This window comes from Amphiura filiformis, chromosome 11 (genome assembly GCF_039555335.1).
Source record: "Amphiura filiformis chromosome 11, Afil_fr2py, whole genome shotgun sequence".
NCBI classification, from domain to species: domain Eukaryota; kingdom Metazoa; phylum Echinodermata; class Ophiuroidea; order Amphilepidida; family Amphiuridae; genus Amphiura; species Amphiura filiformis.
In genome coordinates, this window is record NC_092638.1 from 59,727,456 (window position 1) to 59,741,621 (window position 14,166).

The 14,166-nt window shown below is 36.3% G+C and overlaps 1 protein-coding gene across 1 annotated transcript; it reads left to right on the forward strand.

Moving 5' to 3' along the window:
* Window positions 1–926: 926 nt before the first annotated feature.
* LOC140165095 (uncharacterized) lies at window positions 927–11,050 on the forward strand. The gene is made up of 3 exons (XM_072188522.1): window positions 927–1,038; window positions 4,420–5,221; window positions 6,343–11,050. The coding sequence occupies exons 2-3, from the start codon at window positions 4,444–4,446 to the stop codon at window positions 7,194–7,196; spliced, it is 1,632 nt and encodes a 543-aa protein (XP_072044623.1). The 5' UTR covers window positions 927–1,038; window positions 4,420–4,443; the 3' UTR covers window positions 7,197–11,050.
* The last annotated feature ends 3,116 nt before the right edge of the window (window positions 11,051–14,166 follow it).

Genomic DNA, 14,166 nt, shown 5'->3' on the forward strand with positions numbered 1-14,166 from the left:
AACTATCTGCACCATGATGCTGTGAAAAAAAAATCATTTTGGCAGATGGTAGGCCAAAAGGGGGTTAATGATTTATGGCACAGAATCAGATAGCGGGCACTTTTCGATAATTACGTGCTAAAATGTGAGTAGAAGCATGTTATGAACATTCAAATATGCAAAAATTTTCTATTTGCTGCACTCACATCAAAATGATTAGGCCAACTTCAAGTTTTAAATTTGAGAGCAAGCAATTTTTGGCAGACCATTCTTAGAATTCACCACCCTGGGGTACGGGATACACATAATTATTGCAGAGCCCTGATATTTTTTTTTCTTTATAAAATGCTAGAGTGAACTAGAGTGAACAATAGCCCATGAGGGGTGACACAGATCAAGAACTTATATAGGCAAAGGCACTATAAAAGACAACTACATGGACCAATCAATCACTCAGTACTGGTTCACAGCAGCTTAGAAACAACAAGAGTGAAGGGATACAGTAAAGCAAATGAAGGCGTCAGTTGACAACCTTTCAATTACACACTACTAACCATTCACAGGCTGAAGGGAGTTGATCGTCAGAGTTGATCATCAGATGCAACCTTATTTTTTTTATCTCTGGCTCTGATTTATATTATCTAAAATAAAGTTAAGTGGGATATATAGACTTACACAAATAAACTTTAACCAAAATAGAACACCCTAATTATGCTGTGATCATGCTAAACAATCTTACACAAACATTGGCCTATACCACCTGGACATGATGTATCCAACCAACAAACAAACAAACACACACCTGTATACAAACACACCTTAGGTTGATGCAAACCAATTCACAATCACACAAACACTGTGTCCTATACCATCTGTATATGATGTATCTATGTGCTGCCCTCTTGTGGTTTAACTGCAAAAAAATATAAGGTCATGTGACAGGGAATCCCCTTTTCACTTCATATCACTGCATATTGACAGCCTTCCTTCTGAAGAGGAAGTTTTGTCTTTATTTCCATCCTATTTTGACCAAATTTGCAATTCTAAAGCTCTTGAAAGGTGAGTACAAATTGAAAATTTAGATTAATATTAATTTAATCATATTTAGCTCTGCATGCATGCTTTTCCAAGCCAGTTTACTGTACACCAGGCACAAAAAGGAAACTCGTCAGTAATCATCCTTGCTGTTCAACAACCTGATAATTTTGGATTATCCTGAAATTTACATTTTGTTATTTGGACTTTGCTTTCTCATTTGACACCCTGTTTGTGAATATTGAACAAGAATTGACCAAGATGCGCCACCAAACCCTCGAACCCCAAAATCAAAAGTTACCATTTTAAGGTTAGGCGAAGAAAGCGTATAAAAGGCGTATAAAAGGCGTATAAAGTTGTTCTCTAAAACCGCGTTTTCTCAGCAATCAAATATCGCAGTGAGTCAAATGTTGGTGCATGGATGTATCTTTACATTATTTTTGTGTGTTTATACAAATTTTTAGAATCCGTTTGAAAATCCTTCGTTTAAATCATTTTTACGCACCATGTTCACAAGATCAAAAACGCGTTCCATGCAGTTTTTTCAAATTTTCGCTCCGTATAAAACCACGCCGAGTGATTGTTTTCTCCTTTTTTGTATTGTACTACAAATCGACCAAAGAAATAATGTTGCCATGGGGAAGAACCAATTACAGTACCGATTAAATTTTATTAGACCGTTTTGGGGAACTTTTTCGAGAATCTTGTACCACAAAACCCTGTTATGTAACATTATCGATATCTGGATTGTGGAACGTTAATTTTGATTTCTAACTGCCTACATTATTTCTCAAATGTCTGTCGCTTACTTTACCATTTGAATTTCACACCGAATTTAAGCTACTTTTGCAAAAAACAAGGTTTTTCGCCATCGATACCTCCGACATTTACAGCGGTAATGAGCTTGTTTATCATAAGAGCCTGTTATGCACTATTCCATAATAGTCAGTTTGAGATCAATCAATTTCATATGTCCCTTCAGTGGCTCAATCGGTTAGCGCGCCGGTCTAACGTTCGACTATATAATACTATACTTTTGAGCTGGAAAATTTGGTACGTGTTCGATTTCTGGTCCATTCCGTTTATTTTATTTTATTTTTCTCTCACTTTTTTCCTTTTTCTTGTTCGTTTCTTTCTTTCTGACTGCAGCGATTGATTGTTTTTTGCCCGTTTTTTTTCATTATATAATTCAGGAATTTTTAGGCTATACTAGACTAATAGGCGCGGCCTATGAATATATTTTTACAAATTAGATTAACAAAATATTGGTTGTTGGTTTTGTTATTGTTGTTGTAGTTATTGTTGTAGGCCTATATATTGCATAATCCAAAGGAAAATTGCCGAAAACGGCTGCCCACAATCAACCCCCCCCATCAGCCCATATGGTCCTATCATGGTCGCCCCCCTCCCTATCCCTGCAACAGGATGACTCACGAGCAGCGGTTTGTCCGTGGCCCTAGTTCAGATTGATACACTATTGTACACGTGAGTTCATTCTTTTCTGCATGGCTGTTTCCATTATTAACTTACGCCCCTCTGGAATCAAGCCTTGAAAATCAATTGTATTTAACCTTAACGATCCAATTTGATTCAGTTGTGCCTTTAACATTGTGTGCTTTATTGATTGGCCTGTGGTGCTTGTGTGCAATACAACGATGCCTTCCCATTGAAAATCATTAAAATTGCAACTTTTGATTTTGGGATTATCATGCATCAATGTATGTGATTTGGGCAGCAGGGCAATCATCCCGATCAAGACCATGGGGGAGAGAAAAAAATTGTAGTAAAGCCAGAAAGGAGGTTGGGTGCATGAAAAGGGTAAAGCATTTTGAAAGGTCAAAAAGGGGAAAGCAAACAACTTATGGTATTCAATATTCCCAGTTTTTCATGGCTGCAAACGGATCAAATCAGCCATTACGGGGTGGTGTAATAATTATGTGTACCAGGGGTGGGGAATTATAGGGGGCAAAGATTTTTTGACAGGCCAAAAGGGGGGGGGCCATCATTTTTTGGCAGGTCGAAGGGGGGGTCAAGCATTTTTGGCCGGTCAAAGGGGGGCAAGCAATTTTTGGCACAGATATTTTGGGTATCGTTTCTATATTCAGGGATGTAAGTAGCTGTTGAGCACAATCTTTTTAGCGAATGCTCAGGGATCGGGGAATAAGCTATGAGGGTATCACCCCCCCCCCTAATTTTTTTTTACTCTTTTTATGATGAAATATCATAAACCACTTCCAAAAATGTTTTAAAAAAATTAAAATTTTTTCATTCGGGGAAAAAATGGAAAACTTACATCCCTGTTAATATTACGCCCTAAATAGGTGTAGGAAAACATTAGGAACATGTTCAAATATGTTTGTTAGGCATGAAGCAATCTATCTGAAAACCTTAAAGGTTTTAAATTCGGGTTCCCCAAAATCTTAGTGCGTAAAAAGGTGGGGCAAAGATTTTTGGCATGTCAAAAGGTGGGGGGAGGTTTTTGGCACATCAAAGGGGGGGGCAAAGATTTTTGGCATGGCCAAGGAGGGGCAAGCGATTTTGGCAGACCACTTTGAGAATTCGCCACCCTGGGGGTATACATAATTATTGCAATTAAATCACACGGGATGAATAGAAAAAATTATATAAAAATTCCCTGCAAAAATCAAACTTATTTAAGTTAAAGTCAGTTTCATATCTGGTGCCTTTGCCGTGCACTGTGTGCTCTCATTCAAAATACATGGTATCTTGTGGACAAATAACGAAATTGGGTATCGCAGCAAAAGGACTCATAAAAATTAAACGGTGGTCGCGATTCACTTCATATTTTCACCGAAGGTGGCCATTGAGTGTGACATATATAGAATCTTTCAATATTGGGAAAGTTCGACTTGGTTCTTACATAAATATCGATTCTTTGCTCTAAAAATATTGCACTTTTTTTGACTCACCCTGTATCAAGTTTTTATGGTATGCTGCCAGGAGACTAATTTGACAGTAAACATAACAGTTTTATTAGGCATATATAGCAATCTATCTGAAGTTCTAGGAATGATACAGGCATGTGCGTTCTTTAGTTGGAAAGAGTTATTTTATTCATCAAAAACCAGATCGGTAACAATCATTTTCAAACAGCCTGTATAACGTAACACATTGTTGCGAGAGCCAAATATCAAAAGATGCATGCTGCCCAGCGAAAGTAAACTTGTATATACTGCATGCATTGCACACTTAATATAATTAATATATAATTATATAATTTTGAAAAGAAAAGGTCAATCACAATCCCTGACCCAGGTCACAATCTGTGGGTGATATCACTGCTTTTACCATACGACTGTTTTTCCACATACAACTATTTTACTTGTGTAATAAAGGAACAGAACTATTTTAATTATCACTCTCCACCCTTCTTTTTCTTCACAGAATGCTAGTGAACACTGAGAAAAGATGGAAACCGATATTGCTTTCTACGCAAGACTTGAATTTCATGAGCAACTTGGTGAAGGAGCATTTGGCACAGTAAACCGAGTGACATTTAAGAAACCATATAAAGGGTACAATGAAGCTGCAGCGAAGAATATTCGAAAACTGAGAAGAGAGGAGGTTGATATTATGCGCAAGCTTAACCACCCACATATCGTCAAATTCATTGCTCTATATTCAAATGGTCCAATCAATATCATTCTCCTTGAATACGCACACAATGGGTCGCTATATGACTATCTATCAGACCATGCCAAGCCTCTACCAAGTTCCTTACAGCGTAAGTGGGCAAGACAGGCTGCTCTAGCAATAAAATATCTTCACAAGTGTAAGTGTCTTCATAGGGACATTAAACCAAGCAACTGCCTATTGTTCAAGAACAATACCCTGAAACTGTGCGACTTTGGACTTGCACGAGAATTTGACCATCCGTATGTGCTCTCCAGTGGAAAAGGCACATACCAGTACATGGCACCAGAGATAATCAACACCAATAACAACAACCAAGCCACTTTCTCTACATACACAGACATCTATGCCTATGGAATGTTACTCCTTGCTATATACACCCGCAAAACCCCATTCCATGGTATGCTTTATGCCTATGTTGTCTTTCAAGTCGGAAGTGGAAAGCTGCAGCCAGATATACCAGAGCATGTCCCTCAGGACCTGAAAGAAGTGATGAGAAAATGCTGGCAACTTGACCCAAGGAAACGTCCTACCATTGACAGCATGCTGGAAGGCAAGTCTGTTGTTAAATACTATTACTATCCATATCAATCTGATCCACTCAATGCTTTTAAGCATACAATTTATGGCATTTTGATGTTCTTGAGCTTGATGAAATTGTTCCTCAAGAGTTGGTCAATTTAAATCATTAACCTTAATTAGGTTGCTACATCAACTCAACAAACTAAATAATCAAATTTCACCACTTTTTCCCTCATTCCCTCATCTTATTTAGGATTTTTTTTTATCTTACATGGGTAAAATCATTTATTATTAGGGAACAAACCAACAGATTCAAGTTGATCAACACTAGTATCCACTCCCCCCGACCCCAATACTTTTCTTATTACCCCTATAAAGACCTTTTTTGAGGAGGGGGCACTCAATGCTGTGGTTTGCATTATGTGCAGTCCTAAAGACCTCCTGTTTTTATCCATTTCCCCCAAGCCCCTCTATTTTTTATCCACCATCCACCAAAGACCCAATAATTTTTCTTATTTCCCTTCATCAAATACCTGTTTAAAACAAAATCTTCACCAAAAGAACCTCTTTTTTGCCCCAAAAGTCCTTTTTTCTAAAGTCTTCCTGAAAGACCCCCATTTTGTATATTTTAACATGAAAGTCACCTATATTTCACAAAATGTTTGCCCTCAAAAGACCCCCTGTTGAAAGTTGCATCAGCACATGTATGTCACTTTCTTGTTTGAGTGCCTCACCCGGGTGAGGGGTCAGCTTTGTAAAAAAACTAGTTATGATTAGCACTTCATCAATCTTCTGATTTGTTTCTTTATTATCTTCTATATGTTGTCACAAAACTATTAAAATCATTTATTATTATGGAACAAACCAAAAAATTCATGAAGCCAAGAACAAAACTAGTAGCTACTAGAACTTTTCTCAGAGTGGAAGGGGTTTCAAATGCCGATTACATAGGTCTACTTTAAAAAAAACCATCAATGTTATTTTCAACCTACTTCCAATTTCAACTCAAGGGAGGGGTCAGTTTTGTAATGAAACTACTTTCGGTTTTATAGGACTTCATCAATCTTTGTTTATCTACTTTATTATCATAATTACCTTTTCTATATTGTTACAAAAGAATGTTACATTTTATTATTATTTGACTGTTAACAGGTACACTACATCAATGGACACAGCAAAAGAAGATCCAACTTAGCAATCCAGTGTTAGCTACAAGAATAGCCCTACATCCCAATGGCAATATGGTGATTTCCTTACTCAAGCAGGTTCATCTTCTTGATGGTGATGGCAAGTACAAAATGTCACTGACTTCACCTGAAACAGAAGGGCCATGGTCTGACGATATCAGAGCAGTATCTATCTCACCACAAGGAGATGTGTACATTGTAGAGTGGGATAGCCACCTTGTTAGGGTGTTCAGTGAAAGTGGTATATACACCCACAGTTTTTCTATTTTGACTGAAGGTGAGGATCCCAGTACACCTGTTCGCCCTGTAGGTGCAGTCATTGACAGGGATGGCAAGTTGCTGGTGAGTGACACTGAACGTGGTGTCATTACAATACACACATGTCCTGGTGGTGAGATAATAAGTCTAATCAACTTTAGGTTATTAGGCAGACAAACTAAAATACCAGCTTCTGTGAACAGCAGGAAACACATTCTGTGCTTTTCTTGTAACATACGTTCAAAGTGTAGTCAAGTGGTAGCCTTAGATTACTCAGGAAATGAGTTGTATTCATTCACTCCCAAGATAGATGAAGATGTAGGTGAGTCATGGGTGTATGCTGGTGGTATGGTGTGTGATTCCCATGACAATGTATTCATTGCCTTGCATGTTGTTGCAAAAGTACACACCAGTCACATCCACAAGTACAGTCCCACTGGTACATTCCTTGAATGTATTGCCAAAAGGCTGTACTTGGCCCATGATTTATACATGACACAGGATGGTTCCTCACTAGTTGTTGCCAATTTCACATCAATACTGACATATGGTTTGGACTAGTAGGATTAGATAGCAAGGCAATTTTATTTCTATATTGATCCTGTAAACACGGTAAAGAAAAATTCTCTTCCTGGTTCAAATTCAAAGCCAAATTTCTGCATTTCTACCACCTCAAACACAAATGTAGTATCTACATTTTTGTAATAACCTGAGAAAATAACAGTTTTCATTTGATTACACATGGAAATACATACAAATAACATAGTGTTTAGGAAGGTGAGATGGGGTAACACACGCCACACGGCTGCTTCCCTTTATGAGATATCTCCTCCCCCTCTATATAACCCCTGGGATATAACCTGAGAAAATAACAATTTCCATTTGATTACTGAGCGATATGATTAAGTGTTTTCTCAACTTTTCGATTACACATAAAGCAAAGACCGGGTTCACTTGATGCACTGTGCTGTTGATGTTTTTATACATACTACATTTTTTACTTGGTGAAGTTGATACTCATATTTGCAAACATTTTTTCTCTCGCTGGCCAGAACCAGCGAGAGTATTTGATTCCAGAATATGTGGAAACAGTGGATACAACCTGATCTGGGCGCGTGCGGGTTGTTTACTAGCCTTCCCGAAAAGCACAGATCCTGGGAAAAGAAAAGTAACTGCATCTGGCATAGGCCTTTACTACGCCAATTCAACCACATTTTTTCGAAGACCTTGTTTTGGAGGCAACTTGTTTAAAATGCTTTCTATCTATGTTTTTAACATGTTCCCTATTAAAGTAACTGCATCCCATAGGCCAGCGAGAGCAGTTTTTTCGAAGACCTTGTTTGTTTTGGGGGAGGGGCTGTTTTGTTCATTGGAAAGATTCTACTTCATGACCAATTCCTTTCTGAAAGTCAAAATCTCACAATTTGCAGTTAGTGCATGCATTCTTAGTTTGGGCAAGGGGAGGCATAGAGAACTCCATCCCCTCCCTATATGTGACCATCCACAACGAATCAAGTGTAAAGTTGCACTTTTGAGTATCTTAGGTTAGTAAACAGTGGAAATCTCTGTAAGGGTAGCTACAGATTCCGTATGTTACGTATAATATTTGATTTGTAATACAAAAAGTATTACATGTCAAATAAAAAGTATGTACCGCGAAAATATATATTTTGCTATTATCACAGGTTGCTTTTTGATCTAGAGTTGCCCAATTTCTATGAGTGGTAAATTTAGTGAGTGTTTTGATGTTGTCTTAGATTTTCACCTCTACTCGTTGAAATATTATCATAAAAATTACCGGGAAAAATTATGTTCAATGCATATCATTTACTATATAGCCTATATGACAAATGTGTAAAGCAGTGGTAGACAAAATATCTGTGGTTATACTTATCATCACAAATACATCCATAAACGTATAATAGTGTTAATCATAATATGCAATGCTTTCTATACATGTCTATGGTAAACATAGGCCCACTATTAATAATAATAGTAGTAAATGCATTTTTTTTTCTATTATTATTATTTTTTGCACAGTAGTAACATTTTTAGGCAAAAATGACATACCCAATACAAACACAAATCAGCACAGAAAACATACATTTTCCGTCAGAGAGAGATATTTGGTCTTATCACTGACATTAAAGCTACAAAACGGACGATCTTTTAAAATCATTTTAATCAAATTGCTTATTTGTTAAACCTGATTTTTTGGCATATTTGTAATCTTTACACAATGTCTCAACTTATATCTAATTGGAATCGACCCATTAAATGTGCTTGTGGGACAACAATTTTGAATTAAAATAATGTAATTGTGACATTTTAATTCCCCTAGAACACCACAGTTAAGGTAATACGATGTATTGTTGGTCGAAGCAGCAACAAAACAATGTAGTTCACAGCATCTTGCGAATGGTAGTGAGCTTTAGGAAAAATTGCATTGCTCAATTCATAGCGAGCGTGTAGAAGAATTCAAATATCACAGGTATACTTTTGTAGGTCCTGTGGTTCTTGAGTTATGTTGTAAAGAGGGCTGAAACAACAACACTTTTGTAAAACGTACAGAACTCATTAACAACAATAAATTAAGCAGGGTTTTAAAGTATATGATTTGTAGAATGAACTTTTGCAAAACACCAAAGTGTTATTTTTCAATTATGTTGATTCAGATAATGAATATCGATTTTTTTTGGCTGCTTCGACCAACAATACCTCGTATAACCTTAAGCGTCCAAAATTACCACATTTAAGCGTCCAAAATTGTAAGTAAAATGGATTTTCTTTCATTTTGCCTCATTATTTTGGCCTAAAATTACCAGAAAACCCTCCTGAGAGTTGTTACTAATAACTTTTTATAATTTTGGGCAACGAATAACCAAATATTTGACCGAATCGTATATTTAGCCTTACCGCCCCTTTGTTGTTTTGTTGCAAGCCAAAGTGCTGCTAAACATGAAACGATTACTTGATATATATATATATGTCAGAGTTGAAATAGTTTCAACACTGCTAAATTATTTCTGAAATATGTCTCTATGATTGGTTGATTGTCAAGAGGAGTGCAGCATCCTCAAAGCCTCTTGCTGCGATCATTCTCTAATCGATATCTACTTACCGTTCTTTTGAAGTCCATACATCTGTGTCAAATGAAATAGTCTTGAGTCATTTGGCTATCTGGATCCATATGCCTGTGGTGTAGCCAGGACTTTTGCAGAGGGAAGGGGGGAGGCAAAGTTGCGATGGGTAAAGGCAACTTTTCAAATATCAGAGTGGCCAGCATTCCACAGACAGGGGGAAAGAGGGGGAGGAAATTTCTCATAAAGGGACGTGTAATACTTTTTGACGTCACGAAAAGTATTAGACATATTATACGTAACATATGGAGTCTGTAGCTACCATAAATCAAGCTTTAAAATGATGTATCACTTGGGAAATGGGTTCTCAAAAATCAATTTTGCTCTTGAAATTCCTTTGTTTCTATTGATTTCTGTAATGCTTATTGATCCATATCTCTAAGCTCTGGGTTTGCAGTGGATGGTCACATAATGAAGTAACTGCAATTTTTGTAAAGTGCAAAGTGCATGAAACTGCAATCTAGGAACATGACATTTGTGACAAGTGTGTTTTTCTTGTCGATTACGATCGTGTCATAATCGTATTATAATAATAGTACCGTGTGTCTGCTCAATGTCGTCGGCATACTACAATCGTGTCATCATTCGCGAATGATGACAATTTCCATCATTGGACCGGTTTCTAGCATGATCATGTCGTAATTAATGATGAAAATTACCTGTGTGTACGCATTTTGTCATTGTAGTTTATGTTTACTCAATGGGCTTCGTAATCACCGTAGCGTAAATTTATTACGACACGATGACGAGGTGCTGACCGTGTGGACGCTCTCATCATTCATGTATCATAATCGTGTCATAATCGGGTAATTACGACACGATGACGAAAATATACTAGTGTGGACTGGGCCTAAAAAAGCCCAAGCATATGTATGTGTATAAATAAGGGTGACCCCGACATTCAATTTCCCAGGGGTTCAGGTTTGAAAAAATATACATGTACATAATAGAAACATATCAAAGATACAGTCTTTAGGAAATATATGTGAATTAAGTGTGAAAAAAAATATATATATTTCATCAAAGTGGTCATGCAAATGAGCTTGGCCTTTGTATCCTGTTGGGCTCAGGCCTACTAAGGCCCAGGGACGGAAGGGAAACATCCCTGTTTGTCAGCCGGCCTGTGGGTATATATAATTTATAATAACTCAACTTATATTGAGTTAATAAGACAATGTGAATAAAATAAAGTTGACAATAATTACTGCATATACAAATTATCGCAAGTTCTGTATCTGTTTTTGCTTTTTAATAAAATTACTGGTTCCAAGACAATTATTATAGTTATTGTGAAGTTTTGTTTCTTACATTGTTTACTCTATTGTGTAACTTTTGTTACCAATGCATTGGTTACATCCTACCCCAATGTCAGTGACACCCTACCCCCTTGGCAGTGGGCCTGTGTATGTAATTACCCTACAACTTATATTTGGTTAAGAACATACTGTAAGTAATATAACATTAATATTAATTACTGTATATAAATCAATTATTTGTCTGTATCTGTTTTTGATATTTAATAAAATTACTAGTCCAAAGACAATTATTAGAGTTGTGTTTGTTAGTGTTTTACCATTTCAGGTAACTTTCAACACCAGCTTACTTTAGGTTGAAACATTGTGTATTTTATTTGTCATTAAACCATTGCTGTGACGTCAGTCTATTCAATAAACTGTAGATTATTTTCTACGAATCAACACTTTTCTGCACGAATCTACAGTTAAGTGTGGATTCGTACAGAGAGGTGTGGATTCGTACTAAACATGTTATCTACAGTTTATTAGAATTACGGCTGTTTCTAAATTAAGTGATAGGAAAAGGAACATTATCATGGAACAAATAAAATAAAATGAACGACATTCAAAAATTATGAAACCATTTTACACTAAAAATACAATGAATACTGTGGTATTTTATTTGTACATGCGCTGATCTTACGTTTTCCAAAATTATATAGCCTACCGAGCTTTTGTATAGGCCTACAAACATGACAAAATTGTATTGTAAAATAACAACATAAATTTTGCATTTTTAGTGTAACTTGGCCATTACACTTTCATTTGTGTCATAAATCTATTATTCCACCAAGATTTGCATAGGCCTGTGCAGGGACTGGCATTTGAAATTTTCAGGAGAGCATTAAATAGCTTTTCTGGGCCATCAAGGAGAGCTGTTTGGAGCATTTATAGAATGTAGGGACAGAATGGTTCACTAAGGAGAGCTAAAACACTCTCCAATATCAGATTAAAGGAGAGCATTAGGAGAGTAATTGCTCTTGCTCTCCTCAAAAGGCAGTCGCTGCCTATATGTTCTGTTTTTTTCTACTTATTTTAATTAAAAATTTATCTTTTGTCTTTTTTTTTTTTCCTTTTATGCTCTTTTTTCTTTTTCTTCCTTTTCATTTCAGTCGCTACATGTTTTTTATTTAGGAAACTTTGCTACATAATACACATTCTGTATCAATGCATTTAGGCCTATTTATTTGTTTATTTATTTGTTTGTTTTGCACATGTTTAGTAATGATAAAAGCCACCGTAGATCTATTTTCTGTTTACTTTTTATTAGTCTTTCGTGTACAAACTGCATTTTGTTTCATCTGGTGGTATTTTGGCACGCTTGAATATTTACTTATATAGATCAGTAGGCCTATCCGATAATTAAATATTATAATGTTAGCATGGTTATAGGGACACTCCATTTGATTTCCAGGGGGCTGGAAGTTGAGGTCAAGGCTTTTTTCCATGTTGAAGGCGACGAAGTTTTGTTTTGTTGTGTTTTTTTTCGTTTTTTGCTGCTGAAATTCAGGGACAGTAGGTATTATTAATAGGACCAACCAAATAAAACAAATTCTTCCTCTGTTTACACATTTAAAATGGACATATGCCTACCTTTGCTCGGCTAAATGTAGAATCTTTCCCTTTTCGAAAGACATCTTCAAAATAAATCCCATGCATGATTCAATAATATATCCTTTGAATGATTCCATCGAAAAATTGCAATTCTCCAAATTACTATGAATACGGGATGCGTTTCAACAAAGATAACAAATAATTTCCATAATTGCATGGTTGTTCCTAAAACCGAACACTCGATTTATGGAAGAAGAGTTTCATTGCTTTGTATCCTTTCTTCTGAATATTTTCCATAATTTCCATGTGGCAAATCATCATGAAGATAGGACATCCTTCATCTTCAATAAAATTGTGTGTGGTAATATACAGAACACAGCACAGGTCTAGCTATCTTCAGGTGTAACACTGCAATGATTTTGTTATTTGGCCATTTGATATGAACCCATGACTATTATGGCAATTTTCCCTTGTTGTGAAAAATAGAGACCTATAAACGCATCTACTTCATGGCCTGACCCGTTTAGTGTAAAACACATTAAAATGTTCCCTGTACACGCAAAAACAAGTGCATCCCCACACACACCCTGGGGGGTTACTGGTTATCCACATGTATTCGTAAGAAACAGGGGATACACTTGATTTCGGGGATATCCCTGTTTCACAACAGTACGTAAATGTTCGTAAGTATCAGGGAGTCTGTAAGGTGTTACAGCATTAGCTGATTTGGGTTTTATAGCATAGTATGGAATCACATACACACACAATGTGAATTTTTAGAGAAAAATGGGGGCTTCTATAGACAAATAATTGAAATTTTCCAACTTGGTAGTACAATGTGCAAATTATTAGAGCCCCATAATTTCTACATGTTCATCCAGGGGTACATTCATGCGTGTGTATTTATATGAACCATGAAAATGAAGATATGGCACTTTTTTTTTTATAAAATGTCCTGATTTCTTAGTTTCAAACACATGTCCCCATTTTCCTCTGTTTACAATAAGTGGTGTCTTTTCTAGGGTACAAAACCTGAAACGTATGTCCTCAGAATGGTGCTGTGTTGTCAAAAATGTCCTATGGAATAACAGTCCTAAGAAGAATAGTACAAACAAACAGGGATTGAGTTTTTAAGGAGTGAGAGTGCGATTCGAACGCGCCGCACGCCTAAAAATACGCAGAGAGGTGCGATTTTTCGCACACCTAAAAAAAAAAAAAAAAAAATTTATTTAGAATGTCCCTGGAACTTAAAAATGTCCCTGAAATATTTTTTAATTTTTTTTTAAAACTTGAAAAAAAAATGACAAAAAGATTTTAAAAAATTATAAATTCATGTTCAAAATAGGCAAATTTATAATTGATGTTCACATTACAACCTATTTATGAAGTAAAGAAGCATACAAAACAAATGCATTTTAAAACTAGAGCGGTTCTCGGGTTGCGCGGTTTTCGTCATACGCGTTTTGGTGTGTAAGGTTGTTGGGTGATGGTATGGTAGTGGTTGTGTTTAGATGTGAGTTTCTTTTCAGAACCCTGTATGGG

Bases quoted from the DNA above. Each gene is read 5' to 3' on its own strand.
- LOC140165095 (XM_072188522.1), top strand. From the start codon at position 4,444: ATGGAAACCGATATTGCTTTCTACGCAAGACTTGAATTTCATGAGCAA. The intron at 5,222-6,342 runs GCAAGTCTGTTG...GACTGTTAACAG, and splicing joins CATTGACAGCATGCTGGAAG to GTACACTACATCAATGGACA.